Genomic DNA, 16685 nt, shown 5'->3' on the forward strand with positions numbered 1-16685 from the left:
AAGCTCTGGCCAGTCATTTGCTCACTGTTTGAGCACTGGCTTGACTCAAACTAGTTGGCCAAAAACATTTCTCCATCTTTTCCTTGGTGGACCTAGTACATGTCACATAGGAGCAATGGCTGAGTTTTAGTGAAAAGGGATTCATCTGTATATGGCTTTAAGCAGCCATCCCACCTTTTTGCCACCCCTACCCCCCAGTTATTTGAGAGTCAAAATCCCCAGATTCATCAGAAAGCAGGATGATAACCTCAGTGATACCCACATTTTTAACCAGAATTAAAACATTAATACCGGTAGTCATCCATTTGGTTGTACTAATTTTAGATACATAAAATAAAAAAAATGGAATGATAGCTCAGTCTTATCCATATTTATGTTGAAGTTCTTTTATTGTATCATTTGAAGCACTACAGACTGGATGGAGTTATTATCTTCAAATAAACTTTGTTCCCTTCAGTGCTTATCTGGGATTGTAGATGTTGTAGGACAGGAGACCCCAACCCTCGGGCCTGTTAGGAACCGGACTGTACAACTGGAGGTGAGCGACAGGTGAATGTGCAAAGCTTCATCTGTATTTGTAGACATTCCCTAGTGCTAGCCTTACTGCCTCAGCTCCGCCTCAGACATGAGGCATTAGATTCTCATAGGAGTGTGAACTCTACTGTAAACTGCACATGTGAGAGATCTAGGTTGCACTCATCTCCTCTTCCCCCCCCCAGGTCCATGGAAAAATTGTCTTCCATCAAACCAGTCCCTGGTGTCAAAAAGGTTGGGGACCACTGTTGTAGGCGATCTGTGTTAGCCTGCAACAGCAAAAATCAAGAAGAGTTTGGTAACATCTTTTCAGAGTAACCAATTCATTAAGAGGCAAACTTTTTTTTTTGAACCATAGCTTGTTTCATCAAATGCAGGTGTCTGATGAAGTGAGCTGTAGCTCACAAAAGTTTATGCCCTTCTGATTCTGATACTAGCACAAGATGGAAAACTTTACTTCTGGCACCAGTTAGATGATTTTTGAGGATTTAGAAATGATCAAAACTCTGTCAAAGAGAAAGATGCAGTACCTGCCCAACCGTATAATATTTGCCACAATTATTTTCAAGGGCATTTTTAAAGGATAAATCATTTTAAACTCAAATATTTGGCCATTCTGAATCCAGTTAGAAGTTTCTAACTGGATTCAGAATGGCCAAATATTTGAATCAATAGGATTTGTTTATTATGATTAATGCCTCATGAATTTCAGTGAGTCTATATACTACCTTGTGGTAGTAAACATATACATGCCATCTTTTAATTACTACCAGCCCATCTATTGTTTAGTGTCGTCTCCTCCTCCTCCTCCTCCTCCTTCTCCTCCTCCTCCTCCTCCTCCTCTCCTCCTCCTTCTCCTCTAAAAGCATCCAGTGAATGTGCAGTGTATCTCCCCCTATTCTGGGACTCCCTCACGTCCAAAGAGGTTGCTGCTGAAGGCATAAGCCGAAGAGAAAGCCTCCCACACTTCACTAGAGAGCAAGTCTGGCAACCATCAGTAAACCTCCTTTCTACTTATTTTGTCTGTAACATGACAGATCTGTCTAGTAGGAAACATTAATTTCATTTATGCTATAGCACATGTTGCCGTGTTTCAGGAAGGTGACCTCATGCCTGAAACAGGAGATCACGTATAGTAGATGGAGCCAAAGAAGGGCAAATTAAGGTTGTGGGAAAGTCAAGAACAAAAAACAAGACATAAATACTGTAGAACAAGCAATCTCAGATTATCAGAATCTATTGCTTTATTAATTTGTCATATTAGCTACTATGACAGAACAGTGGGAAGACTACAGGAGGAATGATACAAACAGAATGCTGTTTGATATTAAACATATTCATTAGTTCATTTAACTCAGTATTATCACCACTGATGGCAGAGACTCAAGTGTTTTTCCCAACCCCAACTACGAAAGTTTGGGACTGGAATAAAGTAATGAAATTACTTTAGTTTCACCAAATTAATACAGATTCTTTTAATAAATTCCTACTAAGAACTTAAAAGTTTTTATAACACAGCTATAGTAGAGTGGAACTTCAATAAACAGATGCCATCTAGATATTTTTACCTCCCCTCCAGCTTTCCTGAAAGCTTTTCCATTTTTAAAATGCCTATTGCCTTCTAGAATTTATTCTCCTTTATTTTTAGGAATTACATTTATTGCCATGGGCATGTATTAATTGTTCCTTCAAGAACAAATAAAAAAGCCCAGATTTTGAGTTGCTCCCCCCCCCAAAGTACATATGAATAAGATTTATTTACACTTATTCACATATAAAACTGCCTTTCATTCATCAAAAAGCACCTCCAACAACCACCTTATTCTGTGCTCCTGGATGATTATACTAAAATCATATATTTATAACAGTGACTGGAACAACAGAAATATTAACCTCTGAAAATAACATAATTCAAAATCTTTCTTCTTTGGCTGGTTGGATGTGACTCAAAAGGCCCTATAACCAAGATCAGAAATATAAAACATTGAAGATGGAAAATATAAACCTGACACCTTAACATCCCTCAGTCTGTAGGATAATCCTCAACATCACTTATCTATAGCACACCAGATGCTACTTCTTGAAATAGTTCATCCTCACTCTTCTAGGATAAAAGGCCTTTGATTCTCAAGGAGGAGGAGGAGGAGGAGGAGGTGGCAGGTGCAGCAGAATGGGCTAACCCAGGGGAACTTCCTCTTCTCTGTTTTAACACCTGTCTTTTTGTTTAGTCTGCTTCATCAACACATACACAGATGCAGTTGAAATGAAATGCACAACAGTGCTAGTTAGGATCTTTGGCTGCCAGAATTTTCCATTAAAAGCTTCTTTAGGTTAACACCATATTATCTGTTATTTTTGCATGTCATTTCTGGCAGTCTTACAGTTTACTAGAGCACACCACTAAACATTCTAAAATCTGCAAAAAAAAATCTCTTTCTATTTCACCAAGAGCCAGGATCTGTAGAAATTCACTTCGATCTCTCTTGAGCTTCTGAGTGGAAAGACTTGTCTGTCCTTCTCTGAATTTGGCTTGCGTATGATTTGAAGAAGTCATATCAGGCTTGAACAATGTAGATAATCGCACACGATAATTCAATCTTTCTTTTCCCCATTTTTTCATTACAAACTTGTGACACAGAATGGAATGAAAGAAATTTCATTTTTAGAAAACAAAATTAAGAACTTGGATAACCAAAAAAGAACACAAGAGCTACAAAATAGGAAAATATAATAGTTGGGAATAGATGTACATGAATGTATATGTGATCTTGGAAATACAATGAACTTATTATTTTTGTTAATTCAAAATAACATTTAAACATCCAGAATTAATCTTATAGGGAAAACATTATTAATATTGCTTTCATATTTTGCTATTTTTAACCTGCATTGAACCATTATTATTTTATTATCTTAATTTTTCTACCCACAGAAAACAGGTTTTTGCTCACTTTTGAATATCACTTTAGTGATATTAATGAAAGATTAACTTTATATTTTCAGTGTTTTCTATAACATCCAAACAGCTAATTGATTGTGTTACATCAATTTATATGCACAGGGAATTTGAACACAGAATTCACTGAAAAAAAAGATTGTTGAGCAATCTTCTAATTTCTTCAAAATCTTTCCACTTAAAACACTGCCCTCTGAGCTTTGCCACTAAAGTTGGTAATATGGACCAATTTGTTTACACCTCCCACTAAGACAATCTAAAAAGATTACAATTAATATAAGTTAATGTTAATTGAATATGCTATCTATAGATTATTGTCCATAGTTAATTCTTGATGATTTGTTGAAATAGTTTTAAAAGGAATTCAATTGCACAGAATGTTGTAATAAGATTCATGAAGATCAAACCCACATTATCCTTCCTGAAATATTTAAGATTTTCAAGGGGCCCTCTTGTTTTATAAAAGTGCTATGAGATTAATTTTCTATTTTAAAAAAGTAGACATACATTATTCTGTGACTATTTTAAGTGGATTTATTCAATTACCTACATGTTTTATGAAGAAGGATGCAACTATTACATTTGCAAAATCCACTCATTAGTCAAAAAATTGGGATTTATTATTAAACCATAACTGTATAAAATATTATCTCTTTAAATTCCATGATTTTTAGTAATTTATAAACCTGAAACTTTTAAACTAGTAAAGGATATAAGTTTGAAGGCAAACATTGTCTTAATTTTTCCCAGCCTCTAGAGTAAATTTTAATATGGTTTAGATGGCAGAAATGTTCTTTTTTACTGTCAGAAAGGAACAAATACATTCAGGAAGCTAACAAACTGGTTTGGAGACTGATAGCTTCTTCTGCTTTTTCTCTGTTTCATTTAGTATATTGCAATATACTCTAGCCATAATAACACAGTGACCTGCACTGATTCTTCCCTCATCCTTCAATGCCCTATAATTATCATCAAATCTGCTTTATTGTTTGGGGAACTTTTGGAAATGTCTGAAGGTGCTAGTAAGATACACTTTTCCACTGGGGAACCTTTAGAACTGTAATCAAGAAATGCTCTTGGTTAGTGAAAAATAAATGAGATCCAAGTCAATCAGCAAAAGATTGTATCAGCTGCAATTGAATTCTAAACAAAAATATACATGTGAGGACAATAAAAATAAAATCAGAAATACTTAGACAGTGTTTGATCTCTGTTCAGAAGCAAGGCAGAAGTTCTAGAAGATATGGTTTGAGACTAAAAAATATTTTTAAAGCTTGAGTGTTGTACAATTTCACTACTCCATCCTTACACCACCCTTTTAGTTCCTTCATTCTATACCCGTGGTGGCGAACCTATGGCACACGTGCCACAGGTGGCACACAGAGCCCTCTCTGTGGGCACGTGCGCCGTTGCCCCAGTCCTAGGCCTTCAGCTGGGTTTTATAAAACCTTTTTGCTTTAGGCCTCCGCCACCGTGTGCAAAAAAAAAAAAGTTCAATCAATCCATCAGTTTCAACTTCTTGCGGGGGGAAAAAAAAGATCTTGCAAAGTTGGAATTGATTGATTGAACTTTTTAGTCCCACCCAGTCTGCCGTTACCACTGCAACCATGTCCACCCAATGGGCCACGCCCATCCAGCACCCGATGATATATAAGTGGGTTTTGGGTTGCAGTTTGGGCACTCAGTCTCTAAAAGGTTCGCCATCACTGTTCTATACTAAGCTCATTTTTCACTGCCTCTATCTTTGACTATTTTTAAAAAAAATTTGACTCCTAGTGACATCAGGCACCAATTATCTTGGTAACAGTGAAAAAGTGGTTTGTCATTGCCCTCTTCCACCATATAATTTTTAAAATATCCATTGAAAACCTTCTCTTGGAGGTTAGAATTGTTCCAGAGAGATGTAATTTATCCCCCAAAGTCAGTAAACATAATATACATTCATTTGCATAATTTATTCTGGGGCCAGAACTGAAAGTGTGGACCATAAAATTGATTTTATATGTCTTCAAAAATGCACAAACTTATTGGCTTTCAGTTCATAATTTTGACAAAGCACAGAATCATTAAATCAAAGCTGAGGATATGAGAGTTATTCCATCAGTCTATCATGTCTTCAGTTTATCAGCTGGGAGGAACTTTAAGTAACTGACAGAAGCATCAGACAATTGGTTTAATAACCTTAATAACTATTCTTAGTATTTTATGCAAAGCAAGGATATACATCATGCAATCCCTCTAACAGATCCAGCTAAATCATAATTTTTTAATGTGACAAAAGGAGAAATTATTAGGAATTACAGGAGAAATAATTATATTAACTAGTTTTATTTATCTATGTAAAATTTTAAGTTCAATGACTTTGCTCAGCCCCTGCCTACTTTTTTAGAGCACAGTCAAGGCAGGCCATTATAGCAGGGGCATCCACAGAGAGCTCAAAAAAGTCAAAATGGCAGGTGTGACTGCACAGTCAAAGACTCAACCCTTAACATGCATCACACATGCATTAAAAAGCAATGGGATTTTGAGTGCATGGTCATGCCTGCCATCTTGATATTTTTTGACATCCCTCGATGCCCCTGCTCAGCGTGAAACAGATTAAGTGCTCCTGGAATTTTGCATATCCAGGGAGTACCACTTACCGGTATATTATCTGAGTAAGGTATTGTAAGGTAGGCCAGTGTTATCATCCCAGGAGTTTAAAAAAAAAGAGGGAAGAGTGACTAGGGAAGAGCTATTCACTGAGCTCATATGATGATATTTCCTTTCACTTCTTCTGTTTTCTCTTTGTTTCTAGATTGTTGGCAAGGATTTACCCTCTTATTGTTGAAGTAGCCCATCTACATGGGTGATGCTGTATAATAATAATACAAAAAACAGGACCAGGTCTTCATTCGCTGTTCAGTCATTCAGTCACAACACTGTACTAGCTCATCATGGGTTCAGCTTGAATGGAGTATCTGATTTTAATCAATTAACATAAGAAAAAGCAGAAGTACAAAGTACCTAAGAACAATTGTTAATATTTTAACCCAAATCACTTTTTCCCATATTTAATTTCAATAGTCCTGTGCTGAAGGTAAAACTATTCCCATCACCCGATCAGAAACTTTCTTCTTCATTGGTCAAAAGTGGCTTTTTCTACTTTATCTACAAACTGTAGGATGTCTGCTGCAAGGAGCTCTGGTTCCTCAAAAGCTGCAAAATGACCTCCTCGAGGCATGAAGTTGAATGAAACGATGTTAGCATACTTCTTTCGAGCCCATGACCGAGGAATGTAAAAGACTTCATTGGGAAATGCGGCGATTCCTGTGGGAACTTTCACAGGGAACCTGCAAAGCAATGACATAATTGAACAATGAAAGCATGCCCTTCTCCCAATAATATTGCTTTCCTAAACCACAAGCAAAAAATAAAAAAGCACAGAACATAACCCTGTCTACGCTAAGACAACTGAACTGAAATCAGTAGGATTTATTTCCAGGAAAATGTGCCTTAGTGAAGTGAAGTGAACAAACTGCAGTTTCCAGATGCTCTTCAAGTTCAGTTCCATGTAGAGGGCATTATAGTAATCCCTGGGGATGACTAGGGCATGAGTAACTGTGAATGGAGCCTTATGGTCCAAGAAGAGGTGCAACTAGCACATAAGACAAAGTTGTGCAATAACTTTGTACAACTACCTGTTCCTTAAGCAGGAGTTAGGAAGACCCCCAGACTGTGCAGTGGATCTGGCAGTGCCAGACCCCATCCCAGTACCAAAAATGATAAAGTCTCAGAAGGCCCAAAAACCCAGAGCCACTTAGTCTTGCCAGGGTTCAGTTGAAGCCTGTTGTTTCTCATGTTGTTTCTGAGCTCCTCAGTGATTACAGCAAAGAGGTTTTTTTTTACAATCACACATAAGATAGGTGACACATATATGGTAGAGGAACAGACTTCAGACATTGTACTAGTATGCTGGCTAAATTAGGAATGCCTGCTCCAGAGCAAGAACTCCAAAACAGAAATATGGGAATCACTTACGTCTCATGTTTTTCAATGCCAATACCCTTCCCCAAAAGTTCTTTGTAGAAGCGCATTGAAGAAACCACACAACCTGAAGTCCAATAGATCATTATATTCGTGAGAAGGTCATCCAGAGTGAACTTCCTGAAAAAATACAATTGATTTATTGCAATTAATCTCTTTTCACAAGCTGTAGCTAGTACAGCTCACAGGAAATGTTGCCTTCTGACTTTACTCTGACTCATAATAACAGGCTCCTATTGGGTTTCGGCAGCCTTTTCAGGCAGTACAATTGATATTCCTCTTCGTCTCCTGGCATTCAAAGCACCACTAGCCATCATACTCTTCCTTAACTGCTGTACTCTTGAGTTGTTAGATTTAGCAGAGATGGCCAAATTGACTGCTTTGATCAAAGAAAAAAAATACAATTACTTTTGTTTCTACTTGGAAACCTCTTCTGGACTTTGTGCTTGAGGTAGAAAAAAATTAAACTTTGATTTTGGGTTTTACCAATTAATAAGTTTGTTGTGATAGAAATGGCTAGTTTATATTATTATGTAGAAGTAAAAAGTTGAGGTTTGATGCTATTATCTGATTCTACTGCACCAAAGGGAGTCGGAAGTCAATGCCTTTTCTTGTTTTTCTCCCTTTGCCCCACACTTTTCCCTTCTCTTTTCCCTCCCTTATTTGCCTATTATTTTCTTTCATATTTTTGTATTTTATATTATAACCTAATAAACAATAAACAGAAAAAGAGCTGTTAGATTTCAGCTCCCATAATTTCAGGCCAATATACTAATAGAACTGAAATCCAAAATTACCGGAGCATCCCAAATTGGGAATGGCATTTTCAATATGAAAATGAAACATGTTGAAGACTTCTGTCTTCTAAATATCCTAAGGCTGCTTTTATGTCTTTGGAATCTATTTGGGATTTGTTGCCTTTTATGTTAGTATAGCAGCTGTATACAATGGGGAAGCCTTCTTCAACTTCCCATCTGGGTGTTACATTTATCTTGCTTGCAAATGTTGTCACTTCATTCATTTGTGATCTTTAAAAGTTATCTTCCCTGAGAGAGTAAAATTGTTATATGGCTAAGCCTTTAGGTGGAGTGCCTTCTCCCACCTATTTATCCTCTGACAACTTTACATTCCAATTTCCCATTTGATTGTACAGACCAACAAAATATATCTTGGCTTCCTCTAGATGGGCAGGAATACAGCTCCCATCATCCATACTTAAGATCGCTAACTGGCAACTAGCTATTGTAGTCCAACACATCTTTGAAGTCCTAGAGTGGAAAAGGCTGCTATGCAAACCTATCTGGGAATAAATCCCAGTGATTCTACTTCAGGTGTGGATGTCCATAGCATTTGGTATAAAAGAAATGAGAGGGCAGAAATGTCACTTATAATGACTTTGACAATCACATTACTCTTTTGGGCTGTGATTTGCAACATCATTTTAGTCACTGCTGTTTTCTCTCCAGAATGATAAGAGCAAATGAGTAGTTTGTGACATTTATTATTCATGAACTGAATCTCATCGTAGGCAATTAATAATATATTAGCTAAGAAGATGACAAAAACATGAGCACTTACTGCCTATTAATGCTGCATCTGTCATTCAATGCAAGGAAAATGCATTCAAATATTTCTGAACTGTACTCACTTTTAATAAACACCCTAATAAACCTCATCCCCTAGTGCCCCATTGCTTTCAAGGCAAACTACAAGCTACTACCATCCCAACCATTTTTTTAAAATTAAGGTTTGAATGAAATGAAATCATTTCATTTCATTTAAATCAATTCATTTGAAACAAAATCGTAAGATTTTAAAAAGAGAGTCATAATCCTTTTGCTTTCAAGTGCTCTGGGTGGATTCTAGCAACAACAGAACGGAACGGAACGGAACGGAACAGAACAGAGTAGAATAACTTGTCACTTTGAATGTACACTAATCGGCATACATTAATTAATGTGTTAATAAGAAGTTGTCAGATAAATTATTTGTTGGCATCCAAAATTAATTTGACCCTTTAGGATCTGGAATCATGACCTATGGGCAAACATGATTTCCTCATGATTTTTTGTATAGCTTTCAACCCTATGTCAGCAGATCTCCTTACTTTAAATAAATAAAATTGACTCCTAATATTGGTTGTTGTAGAATGCAGGTCAGAGGGACTCATTCCCTTTCTGTGAGCATATAGTTGAGCAGAGTAGAATGGAACACTAGATTAAATGGGCTTACCTTATTTTGTTAAAATAATGTTTTAAAATGTTTAAAGAATATCATAGAACCTTCTCCTTTGCAAGAAGATTTAAGCCAGCGGTTCTCAACCTGTGGGTCGCGACCCCATTTGGGGTCGATCGACCATTTCACGGGGGTCGCCAAGCAAGGCTGTCCGCCATTTTTTCCCCTTTTCCGGCGGGTGCCTTACCTCCCTTGAGCTGGGCCAGCTGGTGGTCGGCCTGCTCCGTCTCTGCCGCTTGCCAGCTACGCCTCAGCCGCGCAGGGGGCGGAACCACGCATGTGCGGCGCTCCCGGGCAGGGAAAGTCCTCGACTTACGACCGGTTGGGTAGTCCTCGATTTACGACCGGTTTAGTCCTCAACTTACGACCGGTTTAGTCCTCGACTTACGACCGGTTGGGGTCGCGGCATTAAAAAGGTTGAGAACCACTGATTTAAGCGGAGAGATTCCAAGAGGATTTTGTGCAATGTACCTGATCTATTGCTAAACCAAAGTTTCATCTATCTCACCATGCTGTAATATTATTAGCTCTATAATTTGCAAGTGAGTGCACAATTTATAAACAGCTTTATAGTAGGGAAGAGCAATCTGTACTAGCCCCGAGACAATCAATGTCCCTTATTGAATTTCATGGGGCATCAACTTGGAAGCTGCTGAAGCAATGCTTCCTATTCATTAATTATTTAAAATTAACCATATTTTAAAAATTAGCCAAGTAGGGCAGCAATACAATGCACAGATACCTTATAGCTATCCCTGACTCCACAGCTTATGCCCCAGGAAAGCTGCCCCACAAATGAAAACTAGGTTTTGCACACTCTAAGTTCAGCTTAGAATTAAGTTGGAACATGGAAGAGCCAAGTATTTCTGTTCTATAGAAGCTCTTTTTTTCCAGTTCAATAAAATTACAGTCATCAGCAGAACTCATTGCATAATTAGTCCTTGGAGGAGCATTGTGGAGCTGCTAAGCCTTCGGCGTTTAAGCGTCTGAACACGTAGCAGAACAGCATAAAATAAATAGATACTATATTATTTGGGACAATTAAAGTCAGCTAAGGTACACTGGGGGTGGGGTGGTAAATAACATCTACTTTTCTAGTCCTCCATCTTCTAGCTTTTTAAAACTGCGATCAGTCCATGTAGAAAATTTCTCCAAGATGTATGCAGCCAATCCCACAGGCGAGTCATTCAAGCCACAGCCTAGAAAAAAGAGAAAGTGGTGAGTTTCAATTTAGGTAACTCTCAGATGCTACTTTTCCTGATATTATAATGGAAAGTTTTCCTTTGAAGGTGTGTGTGTGTGTGTGGGGGGGGATTGCTGCCTAGGAAATTATTAGATAAAAGAGTGAGAAGCCCACAACTGAATAACAGGCAGAAAAAGAAACTTAGAAAGGATTCACTCTAACTTATCAGGTGGTAAAAAGACACAGTGGGAGATCTGTACTTTCAAATCATTAAACAAGTCTGAAAGGGGAAATCTTCCACTATCTCTTTTTACCATTAGTAATGATTTCATTACTAATTAAGCAAAATTAGTAGTAGCATCATCTTGTCATGTTTCCTGTTACTCTACTTGAGAGACTGATGGATACAATTTACTGTCTTCAGATGCCATTTATATGACAAGGAACATTATGGGAGCAAGAGCATATATCAAATACTCCAAAAGAATTAAGATACTGCATACTGTTTACCAACATTAGCAGTTCACCATATAATCTAAGGTTTTAATAAAGGGAAAAGCACCCCACCCCCAGTTTAAGAATATTCCTGGCAACCCACTTGCATCATATTAACTATAAAGCTAAGTCAAGACTTGCCCCTGCCTTGTCTGGCTGCCAGCTTTCCCCTGAAGGCAGAACTACTACCATGAGAAAATGAAGCTCATTGTATAGTATAAAGAACGGTTGCTGGAACTGGGTATGTCTAATTTAATGAAGAGGAGGATGAGGGGGGACATGATAGCAGTGTTCCAATATCTCAGAGGCTGCCACAAAGAAGAGAGTCAAGCTATTCTCCAAAGTGCCTGAAGGCAGGAGAAGAAGCAACAGATGGAAACTAATCAAGAAGAGAAGCAACCTAGAACTAAGGAGAAATGTCCTGACAGTTAGAACAATTAACCAGTGGAACAACCTGCCTCCAGAAGTTGTGAATGCTCCAACACTGGAAGTTTTTAAGTAGAGACTGGATAACCATTTGTCTGAAATGGGTTTCCTGCCTGAGCAGGAGGTTGGACTAGAAGACCTCAACTCTATTACAGACCTCCAACTCTATTATTGTTATGTTATGTGTTTCTCATCTCTTTCAAAGAATGCTTCAATTGGATGGATGGCAGTGCTTCTATTCATATATACTAGCACAGGTGGCTAATTCATGGCTAATTAATCACTGGAGGCCCCAGTAGTTATCCCGAGAGCTCAATAATCATTGGAGGTTCCCTAGCCTCTTTTGTGGAGAAGGCGAAAAATAATCATGGTAGCAGACACAATGATGCATTTGAAGGCCCACCTCAGCATATCAAAAGGACAGGGCTTTGATTGCATCATTGCAGACATTTTGGGGATCACCCCCTAGCAATCATCCATTTGTCAGAACCCCCAAGACTACACTTCTTTTATTTAATGTCAAATCTTTGAATTACAATGATGCAATTTTCCAGTTAGTTATAAATATCAAAATAGGCTTAAGATGTTTATTTTACTATTTTTAAGTTCTTCAAAAGTAGAAGGGGTAGGCTAGGGTCTTGAGAAATCTCAGGGCAGATGTAAGCACATAAACAAATATATATGTGCACAAGCCAAATCCTCTTTAGTTTTCTAAGGAATCACAGCCAAGAGTCAAAGAAAAATTGTAAAGGTTCCTCACAGAAAGAAATGATTTCAAACAACTTATAATAAAAGTATCACAGAAGAATGTTGGCATGATACAGGATGAACTTCAGAAGCTTTACCTTAGAAACAAAGTAAGGAGTGGGAAAAATAGGTTAACTGAACCCACAGAAATTAATCTGACAATATCTAAAGATGGTAAAGGCTATCAATTGATATTTTCATTTTATGCTATGAACATGCACATCATTATCAGCTTCACACACAGCTATGCAAAAGCACACTATAGATTGCATGTACAGTGTTAAGGTAGAAGCATGGGCAACTGAATTTGGGAGGCAAAAATAGAAGAAGAAACCATAATTATCAAATTAGGCCAGCCATATTTTTTGCTAGGAAAATACTTGTTTAATGGCTCAGACAGTTATGAATTATCTCTATTTTCTTTCTTGATTGCCAGAGGTATATGAGAGGCATTTGAGAAATGTGACTCATCATCCTCTCTGCTATCAACACATGAATATGACCATATTTACACATCTCTGGATGTGTCCTGACAATTTGGAGAGAAGCAAGGGCACCCAGTGATGTGCAGATGTGTGCTTGTCCCTTTTGCTGAGAATCATATTTCTTTATTTCACTGATTTTGTCATCAGCCCCAATCATCATACTCTGGGCAACAATCAACAGAGTGAAAATACAGAATACAGGTAGTCCTTGACTTACAACCACAACTGAGCCCCAAATTTTTGTTGCTAACTGAAACAGTTGTTAAGTGAGTTTTGCCTTATTTTACGATCTTTCTTTCCATAGTTGTTAAGTGAATCACTGTATTTGTTAAGTCAGTAGGACAGTTACTAAGTCAATCTGCCTTCCCCATTGACTTTGCTTGTCAGAAGGTCTCAAAAAGTGATCACATGACCACGGGACACTGCAACCGTCATAAATATGAGTCAGTTGCCAAGGGTATGAATTTTGATCATGTGACCATGGGGATGCTATAATATCGTAAGGGTGAAAAATGGTCATAAGTCACTTTTTTAGTGCCATTGTAACTTTGAACGGTCACTAAATGAAGTGTTGTAAGTTGAAGACTACCTGTACAAGAAGGCAGACATTACAATGAATAGAAATCCTCCAGCTGGTTAAAAGCACAGTGAATCTGTGTTGCTTCCCATGAGAAAGGAACAGATCATACAGGGCCACACATGACTTTTGCTTCTTATTAATGCTAACACTGTGAGCCTTCATCTTCATTCGCATATTTGCAAATAAATCAAATATGACCAGAAAGTTTTAAGATACTACTTAACTACAAGAAAGTCCAAGTATCCCAAAAGTGCTTTTTCAAGAGGCAACTGGACTTTCTTGTTTTTCTTTGAAGATGTTTCACTTCTCATCCAAAAAGCCTCTTCAGCTCTGACTGGATGGTGGGGAATGGAAGGACTTATACTCCTTGCAGACAATTGGTCATCTGCATTCTTTTAATGCTTTTTTAAAGTTTCTTGGATGAAAAGCAAAATGTCTTCAAAGAAAAACAAGAAAATCCATTTGCCTCGTGAAAAAGCACCTTTGGGATAACTATGACTTGGATGACTGAGAATCTCCATACACATTAAGTCCAAGTAACAATTTCCTGGAGGCTTCTTGTTGCTTAGGAAAACATACAGGTAACACAGTAACATCAAGTCTCCTTTTGAGTGAACTTTGACTCTGCAAATATGCAGAAATTATTCTGTTTTCTCCCTGGTTTTTATTTAAACCTCTCAATCTAAACTACACACCTGGGATTTTACCTACCTTCTAACTAGCTTTGACCCTGTTTAGCTTTTTGGTTTAGCCAAAGTTGGCTAGATTAGATCCTGCCATCTAACTGTAATTAAAAAAACCCAAAGTGCATTTCCTGATTCTATAAAGGCTTATTTGCAAAAACAAGCACATGCAATGTTCAAAGCAAAAGCTTTCCTTACCCACAGTGTCTGGCTTTGTAGTGTGAAGGTGGAGATAGCCACTCTCCAGAAGAATTCTATTGAGCACCTTTTTTTTTGAAAGGAAAGATTTGTTGAATATCTTCTGCCTGGAAGCCAAATAGTCCTGGGAAATATTGTCCCAATAGAATGGAGAGTAGCTGCTTGAAACTCATAGTGCTCAGAAATACTATATTTATGTGAATGCCTTTCACGTGGCTAAAACAATTGTTTAGAAAGAAGTCAGGCACTTTAACAATAACATTGTGGTTTGTTCAAATTCATACATTTATGTCTTATAATTATTCACACATAATAAGGCACATTTGATTTTTTGGGATATTAGTAATTACAGATGGAAAATAAATCTTCCACAACTGAAGATTTTTGGGGACATACTCATGTGACTCTCAGCAATCCTTCTTTAAGGTGGTACCTCTAGATGTGATAAGTTACAACATCTATCAACCCTACATAGCATGACCATTGGCTGAAGAAGATGGGCCCTGTGATTCAAAAGTTTGAGATGATGACTTGGAAAGGCTAGTTGTTTAAGAAATCAGATGTTCAGTTTATTGGCAGGCCATTATTGTTCTCAGTAATGCTTTTTCTCAGACCATGTCCATTGATAGATCACTGCCTCTATGGCCAACTCCTCCTTTTAATCAAAAGTATATCCCAGACAAAAGAGGCTCTCTTACTCTGCAGGGACCTCTTGAACTGACAGCTGTGCGCTAGAGTATTAAGATGAGGATGAGATAAGAAGCCCCATGGATATTTCAGTTTCTGTTCTCATTATTGACCACATCCCTCCAGTGTAACATCTGGCAAATTCTATCCTCTGTGTATTCTTGTCTTTATACAATCATTGACAGTTAAGGTTTTCCGAAGTCAGCATTAACAAGGTGCACCAAGCACCTTGTTAAGGGATATTAAAAATACAATGCCAGTAGATATCCATGCACGGTCATAAAGGGACAGAAGACAATAAAGGAACTAATATTTTTTTTTTACATACAGATAATCCTCGACTTATGACCCATCACTTAGAATTGGGCCTTTCAGTTTTACTTCTTTCTTTTTTCACCTTTTTTGTGAGGAGCCTCTGAGAAGCCAAAGCCAGGAATGGAAGGGCAAATCATTTCAAAAACATGGTCACCATTCAGGCCATGGTTTACAGGGTCAGTCAAAAAAGGGATAATTTTGTATAGTTCATACACTGAGCCAGGCCAACCATGGATCATCAATAAAGGCTTAGCAGACTGCCCTTCAGACAAGCACGGAGGTTTTATATGAAGAAAATGGACATCAATTCCTACAGGAAGAAAACATAGACACAGAATCTTCAGAAAATAACTAAATAGATGTATATCAACATAATATAATTTTCTGAGAGCCAATAGAGTGCTGGTTTGTGCCCTGTGGAATTCATTCTGTAATTCTCAAAATGAAATTCACTGCAGCCTGAAACAATGGCCTCTCACTCTCAAAGGTTGCTGGAGACCAAAAATGTGGTTTTAGTTTCTTGAAAGAACACGGATATCAAAGTAACAAAGTAACAAAAAAATATCTTGAAGTATAGCAAGATTTGAAAATGATGGCAAAAATGTGTAATTTGTAATTTTAGAAACTGAACACACAAGGAAAGCATAGCTGATTGGGAGGGGGGACGACGTGTATCTCTAACTGTCTAATATAAATGAACATGCCATAACATCTGCTTGCTAATGTTAGCAAGGTACTAGATCAGGTTAATTCAAGACAGAGTTTCCAAAATAAATACTGAAAACTTCAGGTGTTTGTACATTAGAATACAGAGTGTGGGAAATAAATAGGGAGGATTAGAAATGGAAAACAAATATGATGCAGTAGCAAACACAGAAATTTGATGTGATGATACTCACATTTGATACTCAGCACCGGAAAGCTATTTTATTCAGATGAACCAATAGAAAGGATGCTGTTACCCTCTTTCAGGATAGTTTTTGAACTTGCAAGCTACTTCCCTCTAAAATAAGGGAAAGCAATACATAATTTGCAAAAACATCTCACATTAGGAATTTATCCTAGATTCTGCCTGGCTTTCCCAATAAAACTACAGTTTCTAGCCTTAGAAACAGGTTGGAAATTTAAAGTACTT

At 37.5% G+C, this 16685-nt stretch overlaps 1 protein-coding gene across 1 annotated transcript; it reads right to left on the minus strand.

Annotated features, from left to right (window-relative positions):
- Positions 1 to 6431: 6431 nt before the first annotated feature.
- LOC107297030 (epoxide hydrolase 1-like) lies at positions 6432 to 15652 on the minus strand (the record flags this gene model as incomplete). Its single annotated transcript, XM_015826386.1, is given in 6 exon segments — positions 6432 to 6822; positions 7511 to 7636; positions 10842 to 10950; positions 14549 to 14624; positions 14626 to 14764; positions 15633 to 15652. Coding segments are annotated over 6 exon segments (684 nt in total), but the record flags the coding sequence as incomplete, so codon positions are not given.
- Positions 15653 to 16685: the final 1033 nt, after the last annotated feature.

This window comes from Protobothrops mucrosquamatus, unplaced genomic scaffold (assembly GCF_001527695.2).
Source record: "Protobothrops mucrosquamatus isolate PMUCROS unplaced genomic scaffold, P.Mucros_1.0 scaffold3091, whole genome shotgun sequence".
In the NCBI taxonomy this organism is placed as follows: Eukaryota; Metazoa; Chordata; class Lepidosauria; order Squamata; family Viperidae; genus Protobothrops; species Protobothrops mucrosquamatus.